The sequence below is a fragment of the Chionomys nivalis genome, chromosome 7 (genome assembly GCF_950005125.1).
Source record: "Chionomys nivalis chromosome 7, mChiNiv1.1, whole genome shotgun sequence".
NCBI lineage: Eukaryota > Metazoa > Chordata > Mammalia > Rodentia > Cricetidae > Chionomys > Chionomys nivalis.
In genome coordinates, this window is record NC_080092.1 from 13,666,409 (window position 1) to 13,677,452 (window position 11,044).

General features: G+C 57.7%; 2 protein-coding genes across 4 annotated transcripts; both read right to left on the minus strand.

Moving 5' to 3' along the window:
• Nucleotides 1–1,037: 1,037 nt before the first annotated feature.
• On the minus strand, nucleotides 1,038–4,030 carry Rhbdl1 (rhomboid like 1). Of its 2 annotated transcripts, XM_057773869.1 has the most exons (8): nucleotides 3,633–3,940; nucleotides 3,043–3,204; nucleotides 2,604–2,828; nucleotides 2,380–2,528; nucleotides 2,135–2,247; nucleotides 1,942–2,042; nucleotides 1,802–1,862; nucleotides 1,042–1,721 (listed from the first exon to the last, which is right to left on the minus strand). In XM_057773869.1, exons 1-8 carry the CDS (start codon nucleotides 3,669–3,671, stop codon nucleotides 1,450–1,452), a joined length of 1,122 nt encoding a protein of 373 aa, XP_057629852.1. In that variant the 5' UTR covers nucleotides 3,672–3,940; the 3' UTR covers nucleotides 1,042–1,449. The 2 variants fall into 2 exon arrangements, with proteins under 2 accessions (XP_057629853.1, XP_057629852.1); XM_057773870.1 differs by lacking the exon at nucleotides 3,043–3,204 and having other exon boundaries at nucleotides 1,038–1,721; nucleotides 3,633–4,030.
• A 343-nt stretch (nucleotides 4,031–4,373) lies between these two features.
• Nucleotides 4,374–10,885, minus strand: Rhot2 (ras homolog family member T2). Of its 2 annotated transcripts, XM_057773867.1 has the most exons (19): nucleotides 10,777–10,885; nucleotides 10,633–10,691; nucleotides 10,465–10,546; nucleotides 10,320–10,363; nucleotides 9,609–9,662; nucleotides 9,187–9,239; nucleotides 9,001–9,109; nucleotides 8,800–8,901; nucleotides 8,569–8,667; nucleotides 8,370–8,478; nucleotides 8,173–8,293; nucleotides 7,822–7,906; nucleotides 7,611–7,753; nucleotides 7,427–7,527; nucleotides 7,224–7,354; nucleotides 7,042–7,122; nucleotides 6,770–6,892; nucleotides 6,469–6,671; nucleotides 4,374–6,252 (listed from the first exon to the last, which is right to left on the minus strand). In XM_057773867.1, the coding sequence occupies exons 1-19, from the start codon at nucleotides 10,811–10,813 to the stop codon at nucleotides 6,126–6,128; spliced, it is 1,863 nt and encodes a 620-aa protein (XP_057629850.1). In that variant the 5' UTR covers nucleotides 10,814–10,885; the 3' UTR covers nucleotides 4,374–6,125. The 2 variants fall into 2 exon arrangements, with proteins under 2 accessions (XP_057629850.1, XP_057629851.1); XM_057773868.1 differs by lacking the exons at nucleotides 8,800–8,901; nucleotides 9,001–9,109; nucleotides 9,187–9,239; ... (3 more) ...; nucleotides 10,633–10,691; nucleotides 10,777–10,885 and having other exon boundaries at nucleotides 4,383–6,252; nucleotides 8,370–8,482; nucleotides 8,569–8,579.
• Between the last annotated feature and the right edge of the window lie 159 nt (nucleotides 10,886–11,044).

An 11,044-nucleotide genomic window follows, 5' to 3' on the forward strand; every position in this document is an offset into this window, starting at 1 on the left:
ACGAAAGGACCTGCAGTGGCTGATATAGAAGAAGCTACGGGTTCGCGGCTGGACTGCTCTCCCTTTCTTGCGGTCATGGGGAGGAGCTTCTTCAAGGGCGGGGGCCAGCAGGTTTCCTTGGAGAGCGCCTCGGACCCTTTGACCTCAAGGTCTGTAGAAGAGCCATTCCGAGCCGCCGCAGCTGCAGCAGCTGCTGACTCCCCCACCCCAGCCCCCGGAATTGGAGAACCAGAACTCGGCTTTCTGCTGATTTGTGCGCCGCAGTCACACTCCTCTGCATGGTCCCTTGTCATTGCCTCGGAGTGAGTAGGGAGCATCTTTGCCCAAGTTGGGCGGGGACTCTAGGAGGTTTAGCTCCAAAAAGCTATCTCCAAAATCTCCTTGTCACTCTTTGCAGTGGTCCTGGCGGCAGGAGCTTCTGAGGTGGCAGCTCACAAAGAGGCAGTGACTACAGTGCCTAGCTTGCTAGCCCTGCAGTACAGTCAAGACTGCTTGAGTGTTTCTGGCACGCTTGCTGTTTCTGGCCCAGATGCAGGAGGGCACTGCATTCCTGAGCCAAGGTGAGCCAGCTGCTAGGGCCTGAAAGGTCATGCAGGACCCCATCAGAATTCAGGTGGCCAGTAACTCTGTACCCCAGGACCCTTGTGGTCCTCACTAGTGAGTGCCTTTGGGCTGTAGACTCTTCCTTTTATGAAGACAGCATTACCCGCTAGGGCTATGGGGCAGAAGCTATACCCTGACCTGCTGCCTGAACTTAACCCCAACTGGGCCTCCCACAAGGGTTGTAAGCCTGCCAAGAATTACAGGACCCAGCCAAGTGAGCCTGGCTCTGCTGTGGCTTGTCTTTGGAAGGGAGGCTGAATAAACTGTCGACTGGAAGCCCTTGGAGCACAATAAATGATTGCTGACCTTGGCCTGACCCGGAAGTTGACAGTCTCTTACCACGGGCCCTGCCTCCTATGTGGAATCTGGCCAGTGCTGGCCGGAGGAGTAAAGCCACCACCTCATGCCAGATGCAGAGCTTCAAGGGGACAGGGAGCACAGACCATCCTGGAGGGGAGGTGTCCCATGTGGTCTGGGTGAGGGGCAAACAAGCCTGCAGAGCCCCAGAACAGCTGCCTAGTGATGTGTAAAATATTTATTCACTCTCCAAAAAGGCTCAGACTGCAAGTCCTGGGGATCGGTGGGGAGGGAGGGAATCTCCTCTGGGGCCACATCCAAGGACCTCCACCCAGCCTTGGCCTAGTGGCACCCTCCCCCAGAAAGGCCGGGGAGGGGCAGCAAGGGCTGCAGTAAGACTCGGCCTCAACCTGGTGGACCACAGGGCCCGCCTGCCCCGTAGGGAAAAGCAGCCCCGAGAGGTCCGTTCATAGAGGGCAGACATGCAGGCCCACCTGGTGGCGGACCCACGGCAGGCCCAGCTCTAGCCATGTGGCCTTAAGGAGCAGGTCAAGGTGGAGGGGGGATATCGGCACCCAGCAGGTCATAGGCAAAGACGTTCCAGAAGATGGCGAAAAGCAGGAAGGTGCCATAGGCAAGTAGCACCACCCACCAGCCGCACTGGTCCCTCAGGCGCTCCTCATAGCTCCGAAGGATGGTAAGGCCCATGCTTACACCTACCACTGCACCAGCCAGGTGTGCCATAAAGCTGGGCTGTGGGCCTGAGGCAGGCAGTGGTGGGGAGAAGCGCAGCCACACAGCCCGGCCCACTTCGGAACTCACTGCAGAGGGAGCAACAGGTGGGAGGGGCCCTGTCTGGAGGTAGAGGGCCTCCCAGCGCCCCACCTGCCCCGCTACTCACTGCACACCAGAGCCAGCACCATCCTCAGCAGCTTGTATGGACACCTCATCCCAGCCCAGTTCTGATGGGGGCAGGCAGACAGGCTGTGAAGCATGTCAGGTGGGCCCCTTCCCACCTCCCCAGAAGGGCAGCCCCATTACCATGACAACATTGGCCAGGTGTGCTGAGCACAGCGCATAGACCCCTCCAGAGCCCCCTACCACAGGGGCACGCATGTCTGTGATAGAGACAGTCAGGGAGCCTGTGGGCAAAGGGAGAGGTGAAGGCACAGCTGGCCCTCGGTTCACCAGGTGAGGTAGGCAGGGGACCCTCTCGCCAGCGTGCCCGTCTCACCTGCCAGCACACCTGCCAGGTAGAGCAGGCTGATGCGAAGTACACCGTGTACCATCTCCAGGGGCACCCCGATCATCAGCTGCAGAAGGGCATTGAAGCCTAGCTGCTCCAGCCTGGCCACAAAGGAACATTGGGGAGGGGTGATCAGGTGTGTGCCCTGCCTACCCTCAGACTACCTCTGGTCATTGCAACCCCCCTAGGAGAGGTAAGGGAACAGGACTACTGGAAGCCCGAGGCTCACTTACCCAACATGCATGAACATGTAGGTGAGGAAGCGCCAGGCGCGAGCGCGGTGTCCCGGGTGATACACGAGAGGGCTCTTCATGTATTCAGGGTGGTAGGTCTGAAGCACCCACTTGTTGAGACGTGCCCCGTAGCACAGGAACACGATGATCTGGGGACACTAGTGTTAGGGCTGGTCAAGACTAGGGACTCAGGAGGCCCCGGGGCAGCATGTGGGCAGGCCCACCTGGGCAAGGGTGACAGAGGCCATGAACACAGGGGGTGGGCAGCTGCGGTGCCGGTAGAAGTACCAGCGGCGATCCACCTCACAGGGCAGGATCTCGTAGGCCACATATCGCACAAACCGCTTGTAGACACCCAGGCCTGGCTCATCTAGCAGTCCGTCCCGAGGCAGCGCCCGTTGTCCATTAGCAATGGCCCTCTTGAAGCTGCTGGAACGCTTGCTGCTGATCTGAAGGGAAGGGGTCTTAGTGCGGGTGACAGTACTGTCCTTGTGGAACCCTGCCCTAATTGGCTAGGTCGCTGTTAATCTGAGGCCCTATTCCACACTGCCCAGGTCCATAAGCCCTGCCCAGTAAGCTGTCTGCCCACCCAGCTTTGGCCAGAGTGCTGTGCTTGGCCAGGTCTGGGGCCCTCCCCTGCTGCCCACACACTATGGCACTGACCAGGTCCACCAGCTCCTGGTAGCAGACCTGGCCCCGTTCGTTGCTCTGAGCCAGAGCCACCAACATGTCCAACTTGGTGGGGTCCAGGGGCAGCTCATGGCTGTGTACCAGACCAGCGAAGGTTTCCGCACCGATGAAGCCCGTATTCTCAGGATCCAGCTGCTGTGGTGGGGGAGTAGAGGGTGGGCCAACCCCCAGCCACAGGGCTGAGCCAGGCTGGCTAGGAAGGCTGGACTTTTTGTACTAGTCAGTGCCTATTTGCTAGAACCAGCTTGTTTCCAGGCCCTGGCAGGGCAACGTGCCTGGTGTGGCTGCTCCACCAGCTCATATTCACCCTATCAGTCCTAGAAGGGGGAGGGCCTTAGGGGGAGGATCTAGAACCAAGGACCACCACCCTCCCTACCCAGCTTTCCGTAGAAACCCAGTGAAACCTTTCCTGGGATAATGAGTCTCAGAGGCCAAGGTCGTGCAGGGAGGGGAGGCTTCAGAGGTGGCTGCCTGGTAGGGCCTCTGCGAGCATGGTCCCTCCCCCGAGCCCCTCACCGGCTGGAAGGACGCCAAGGCAGTGCCAGCTCCCACCCACCACGCACCTGCTCCTGGATGAGCTGCAGCAGCGAGCTCCTGTCCATAGAGCCGGGCCGAGGGCTGGGGTCGGCCGAGGCCGGGAGGGGCTGCTCTGCGGACCGCTCCGCTCCGCCCCGGCCGGCCCGCTCCGCCTGCTCTGCTCTGCGTGCACCAAGCTCAGCGTCACCGAGATGCCAGCAGCCCTGCGCGCACACGGGTAGAGCACGCGCGTACCCTGCACGCGCACGCGCGGACCGACTCGACGCACATCCTGGGTAGATCCGTCCCCCACCAAACAGCTCGACCCAGAACCACCGCCTGCGCACTGGTCTTGCTCTTCATGCTGAAGCTTTTCCCAGGAGGCGGTAGCTGGGAAGCTGCGGCACCCATATCCCTCTTACGCAGCCTTTCTGGTTTCTGTACTTGTACTCGGTATGCTTAGCACCTTCTCTAGGAAGCTTACCTGACCAGAAAATAGGCCTGTGACACTTCCCCAGAAAGCCAAGGTCCATTTGCACCCCACTGCACTCAGACCTTCTCCAGAGCTGCGAGCTGCTTGCAGTAGACACACCCTCGTCCTTATTATTTGCAGTATTGCAGCAAGGAAGCCCCAGGTCTGGCAAAGCAAGCAGACACCAGGTAGTAGGATATCCCTAGGCTGCTGCTCAGACCTAGGCTGATCCTTCCCCAGTACTCATGGCTAAAGCTGTTTGTTCTAACCAACCAAATACTCCTGGCACTGGATTTGAAACAGCAGGGCCCCTAGTGCAGAAGCACCATTCAAGACACGGGGGATAGCCAGGCAGACCCATAGACTTCTGAAGTAAGGTAGGACCGCAGCTTGGATAAGGAGGGGATTTGTTCCTGAGGACATTGAAGGTGGCAGATCAATGGGATGTGTAACCATGGCAAGCCCAAGTATCACTTAGAACAGAACTTGGCTAGAGATAGATGCGACAGCAATTCCTCTATAGAGAATACAGCTGCCTACAAAAAGCATCCTGTCCTAGTGGGACAGGCCACTAGGCTGGGACACTGGCAGAGGAGAGCCTCCCCACCAGGCAGACATTCTGGGGCAGGGAGTACCTACCTGCCCCAAGTCAAATGACACACTGGTTACCTAGATGTGTGAATTCCTGTATCAGTGTCCTTGGTGCTAGGCTATGTTGCAGGATCAACTCTGAGCCCCAGTTCATCCTCCCCTCAGCTCCTGGACTCCTCTGTCAGGCTACACAGAAAACCTAGGCTCGCTGACTGGGCTGTGGTTTGGAGGTGGGGTACCCAGCACAGAAGCACAGGGAAGGGCCTCGCACACACCCACCCCACTGGTAGGTGCTGACGTTACTGGAAACAGACAACTGGGTCTTCCACAGCCATTTATCACAGCGACTCATCAGACCTCAGAACAGGGACCCAGGAACAGAGGGAGACAGGACGGTCAGGGGACATTTCCAATATACACACAGACAAGTCACATTTAGACTGGCTGAAGAAAAGCGATCTTTATGGTGCTGGAGAGATGGCTTGGTGGTTGGGACCACTTGCTGCTCCTGCAGAGGCCTAGATTTCTTCCCAACATCCAAATGGTGGTTTACAATCATCAGTTAACTCCAGTTCTGGGGGATCTGACATACTTGTCTGGTCTCTGTGGGCACCAGGCACACACATAGTGCATTTACATACATGCAGGCAAAACAAACATAGAAATAAACTTTTTGTTTTGTTTTCTTTTTCCCGAGACATGGTTTCTTTGTGTAGCCTTGGTTGTCCTGGAACGCACTCTGTAGACCAGGCTGGCCTTGAACTCAAAGAGATCCACCTACCTCGGCCTCCCAAGTGCTGGGATTAAAGACGTGTACCACCACAGCCCAGCCTCATTTTTGAAAGAAAGGAAGAAAGGAAGGAAGGAAGGAAGGAAGGAAGGAAGGAAGGAAGGAAGGAAGGAAGGAAGGAAGGAAGGAAGGAAGGAAAAAGCTGCCTTGAGATACCAGTACCCAAGAGCTGGAAAAGACAGGTGAGGTTTAATCAGGGAACCCAATTCCACTTGCTCTGCAGCTGGTAGAGTGTAAAGCTCCACACCGTACAGAAAGGTGGGAACTCGGTGACTATTAGGTCCCTCCCAATTTGACCACCACCTCTTGTCCCCCATATGCCTACTGGCCATGCAGAACCAGGAAGCACCCTGAGAGCCCCTGGTCTTGGTCCCTGGCTTCCTTACCCACAGCCCAGCCCCTACCACACAATATTCCCTCCAAGGTCATGGCCTGACACCTACAACCTGCACTCCCAGGCTCAACAGGACAGGGCAAAACAAAGCCCTGTTGGGGGACAAGAGATTTCAAAAGTCAAAGTTTAGACACAAAATCCCTGAGCAGGTACCCCACATCAGTCCCGGGGACCCTGTAGCCACACAGCCATTACACCACCAAGCTGAAAGCCCATACTCCTCTGCCAAACGGGCCTCCACAAGGCACCACAGTGTGCTGTGCCTTGGTCAGGAGAGGCTCATGGGTCCTTTATCATCGGCTCTTCACTAGGACCCTGTACAGTGAGAAGCTAAGGACGGCAGCCACCGCAGTCCCGACAGCCACCAGCATTCCTCGGAGCCAAAAGGAGGAGGGGTGCAGCTCTGTGTGTACCAGGTGCCTGTGGAGACATGAATGTGTCATGTGTGTGCTAAAAGCTCACTGCTGAAAACCCGCGTCCCGAGCAGCCAAGAGGCCAGGCCAAAGGAGGCCGGCCACCCAGCATAGCTCTCTGGGTCACAGGCCCTACCCTGCAGCTCTGACACCTTCATACCCAGATGACAGACTAAACCCCAGGATAGCGACCCCACACTAAGGCTGTATAAGTTATACCCACGGGAAGGTAGCCATGGTAGCAAGTTGGGTAAAAACAGCCGTGTTGGGCTGTGCTGGTCCCAAGCAGGAGAATGAGGCGGGGGCAGGCAGCCGGTGTCTACGGCAGAATTCAGCTGGTGACAGGCCTGGTGAGGCAACACCTTCAGGGAGATCAGCTTTGGAGGAGATAAAGAGGCAGGGGGTCTGCCCGTCCATGTAATGGCGCTGCCAGGAAAGAGACGAGTGAGAGCTGAGCTCGCTGGCCTTTCTAGCTAGCCTGTGGCGGCTGGGATGCCCTTACAGGACCCTAGGCCAGGACTTGCCTTGTATATGGTAGCACAGTGTACAAAGGTCTTGGGGTCACTGCTATCAAACATTAAGCAGGCGACATCACAGGTAGTGTCCAGAGAGGTGTCCAGCAGGCTATCCGCACTTACTTCACACAGCTGGGACAAACAATAGCCTTAGCGGCTTCCCCAAGGCTCAGTTCCCTGACAGCCACCCTGGGACAGCTCCATTAGGAGAAGGAAGAGGGAACATGAGGTGTCTGTCGCAGGTCTACCCTCCAAGACAGGGTGCACGGTCCCTCACTCACAATCAGGTACTTCTCTTGTCCGCTGACCCGCACTGTATTGATGGTGTACATGGGGGGTTCCTCAGGGAGCTCCCTGGCTTCCTGTGTGAACAGTAGCAAAGAAGTCTTGATTTCGCTCCCTGTGGTACCTCTCCTGCCCCTTGAGTTCTCGGGGAGAGGGCTGGGGCCACCACGGTTCTCACCCTCAGGCTGTGGCCAAGGAAGGCCTGTAAGAAAGCCGACTTGCCCACTCCTCGGGCTCCCAACACCTTGCACATAAGCACACTGCGCTGTGTCTGCCCTTTCTCCTGGTCTAGCCTCTTCTCACGGGTAACTGTAAAGAACTCACGTGAGGGGCATGGCCATCGAGGAGTCGGGCCTAAGGACCGAACAAGTAGTTACCCACCTGTGATGGCCTGTGCTTGGGAGTCCTGCTCACAGAGGGTGGGGTAGCCCAGGTAGCCAAGGTGTGCAAGGCACTGCCGGACATCTAGGTAGGTCACTAGGCTGGGAGTAAAGGGAGGCACGGTGCTTAAGAGAGTAAGGCAAGGGTGGGGAGGACTAGACAGGCAAGCACACACTGTACTTACGTCCACTGGCAGAGATACCCATGCAGGGGCAGCCGGCCAGCCTGAGTGGGGACTGTGTGTGAGAGTTCGGGGCCCCAGGGTGCCACCGAGAACACACTGAAGAGATCCTGCAGCTCCGTGGGTGAGAGGGCACCGTCATGGTCCTGCAGACAGAGGGGCTATGGTGACACGTGCTTGGGGTGTGTCGAGGAGCAAGGGGAGCAGTGCTCACCTGATCATGCTTCTCAAACACCCGCTGCACAAACTGGTAGCCGCGGTGGTTGAGCTCTGTGCTGCAGCCAGAGGGTACATGCAGCCTGTGGGGACGGCAGAGGCAGGCTAGTGTACTTCGGACTGCCACAATGCAGGACCTGCCCGGGTAGTCAGGCACTCCCAACTGAACCCTCTGATCACACGGTTGGGGCTAGGCAGGGAGTGGCTATGAGTGCGTGTTGAGAGGCCAAGCTAAAAGTCCCAGGTTGCAAGATCAAGGTAGATCCATCAGGAAGCCAATGCTGAGGGCCTCCCAATCCCAGAGAGGCCCAAGAGTATGAGCCCTGCTGCCCACCCGCCTGCAACTCACGGTGGAGAGAGGTAGTCAGGCGTCAGCTCCAGTGAGTCACTGTACCCAAAGCGCCGCAGGATGGTCCATGTGGTCTCGTGACGGCCACGTTGGATGAAGAGTGTGTTCAGGAAGAGGAAGCCTGTGAAAGGATGGAGGGCTCGCACTCAGCCCAGTCACTCCCCCGACACAGAGGTATACAACGATGTCTACCTCACCTTCCAGGGTCAGCCGGTTGTCCTGCACGCCACCTGCCACGTTCTTGCTTACCACCCTCTTCACATCATCCAGGGCCTGTGGGGCCAGGGGATGGCCGAAGCAGGACTTCTGCCTCCGGTAAGAAAGGGCTTCAGGTCAGTCAGCCGCCCCTGATTCCTCTCTTACGCAGGCAGCTAGGGTCTTGGGGCAGGAGCACACCTGGAAGGCATTGAGCTCCCCATCACTGAGCGCGTGGTCTAGGTCCTGATCTGAGAGTCTGAAGATCCGTGTGAGAGCCTTGGCGCACGCAGGTCTTAGCTGCAGGACACAACACCAAGTGGCCCTCTCCCTGTTCACCCTGCCAGTGCTCCCATTCATTGCTCTCCTTACAGAACACAGAGCCCTTAGGATGAGTCTCGGGGAAGTGTGTGTCCCTCACCCACTGCTCACCTGTTTGGCCTCGGGGTCATAGAGGGGGGCTGTGGGGTGCAGAACAGCCTTCTGGGCATAGTAGAACAGTTCTGAGATATTCCTCAAGTGCTTGGCGGAACACTGGACGAGGGTGGGGACAGAATCAAGGAGGGATTGAAGACGGATACAGGAGAGCTGCTACAGGGTCTTAACACGGGCCTTCCCAGACTCCCTGCTCACCTCAACGCAGGTCTCTATCTCAGGAAACTGGCTCATGATGGGTAGCACAGCCTCCATGGTACTCCCTGGTCGCAGGTCTGACTTATTGCCTACCAGGATGATGGGCAACCTGGGAGAGAGGCCATGATCACCAGGGATGGGGAGCAGGTGGGGCCTAGTCCCCCCAGCTGAGGCCCTGCTGGTCACCTGGGCCCTGTGGCAGTCCTGCCATTCACCAGCGGGATCCACTTGGTTCGGATCTGAAAGACAAAGCGCAAGCTTGAGGAAAGAATGCAAACACGCTCACCAGCCCACGCTCCCCCACCTGGGGCTAAACAAGCTTTAGGACTGAAGGAGAGCTGGAAGCCAGCTGTGGTCCTGGCTGAAGCTGGTGGGAGACTGTGGGTGACAGATAGGGACTTGTCTGATCCCAACAGCTGCAATCTCCCCAAGCAGGCTGGGGTCCCTAGCTCAGAGGTATGGGGCTCTCTGAAAAGCTCAGCAGAGATGAGGCTGGGAATGAGGATTGGGGATCAAGAGCCACTGTGTCCTGCCCAGATCAACTGTCAGCTAAGCCAGGCACTAGCAGCAGGGGTTGAGAATGGACAAGGAGCTCCCCTCTTGCTCACCTTCTCAATGGTGGCTTCCTCAGACACATCGTACACCACACACACTACATTTGCCTAAGGAAAAGCAAGACACAGGGTGACCTTTACCAAACAAGCCTCTCCCTGCCGCACTCTCCAAGAGACCCCAGACACTAGCACCCTGGCTCCAGTCAGCACAGTCTTGCCCTAAGTGCTTATGACAGACCCTCCACATGCAAGGGTACAGGCAGCAAGGATGCTGTGGACAAAAGCAAGGAGACACTGCCTGCACCCATAGGACACAGAGGCTGAAGGGCTGCATTCAGGAACATGGCAACTCTGGCAACGGCTAACTCCTAATTAAGATGGCATCCACCCCAGCCTGGGGAAACAAGAGCAGTAGACTACAGTACAGAGCTGTGGCACTGGGGAAAGGGAGCGTATTGTCTAAGGAGAAGCAGTGGAGGATACGCATCTGCTCCCCCTAGACCCTGGGAAGGAGCAAAGGAAGGAGCTCCCTTCTCTCCCTGAGCACTAACGGAGGCACTGGACCGATCCTGGTTCCCAGTAAGCTGTGATCTGGGAAAGCCAACAACATCCAGTGCTGAAGGTCAAAGCAGAATTATCAGGGTCAAGCACAGCCTGTCACCTAATCCAGCTCCGCAGAAGAGGAAGCCGATTAAGACTAGGTGGCAGCGAGCTGGGACCAATGAATCGGGCTCAGTACCCAAGGCCCCTCAAGATGCACCGCACCTTGTGGATCTCCTCCTGAAGTTCCTCCTCTGTCTGCTCCGCTTCTAGATGGAAAGAAAACCCGATGCAGAGAGGATGGTGCGTTCGATGCAAACCGGCTGAAGGCCCAATACATACCGGTTGAGGGGCCAGCACTTGGGGATACCTGAGTAATCCACGATGTGGGTGGGCACCTTCTCCGGAGTGACGTCGGCGGGGATGGTTATCTCCTCCGCGCGGGCAGGGACCTGCAACAGGTGGTTTGGGATTGACTGGGGAGTCCGGACGCCCAGAGCCTCGCATCCGCCCCGAGTGTCCATTCCGGCCGACGCACCTCTTCGGGAAACTCCTCGCCGACCAGCGACAGGATCAAAGAAGTCTTCCCCACCTGGGCTGCGCGCGGTAAGGGGAACAGTAGTCAGGAGCGCTGTCGAGGTCACGCCGACCCTGCCCGTCTGCCCGCGGCCCCAGCACCTACCTTCGCCCAGCAGCAGGATACGCACGTCGCGCCGCATGGCTGCAGCCCGCAGCAGCACCCCAAACCCACCCCTCCCTGCCCAAAACGGACCAACTAGACCTAACCCCAATCCCAACCCTCTCCTTCAGCCCGCTCAAGCCCCCACACTTCCTGTCTTTAATCCCGCCCTTACACAAGCTTCCGGTCCCGCCCGCGCAGTACCAGCTAGTGGCTGAGCTACGCGTCGGCGCCGCCACATGGGTGCTCGTAGCACTGCAGGTGGTGTAGC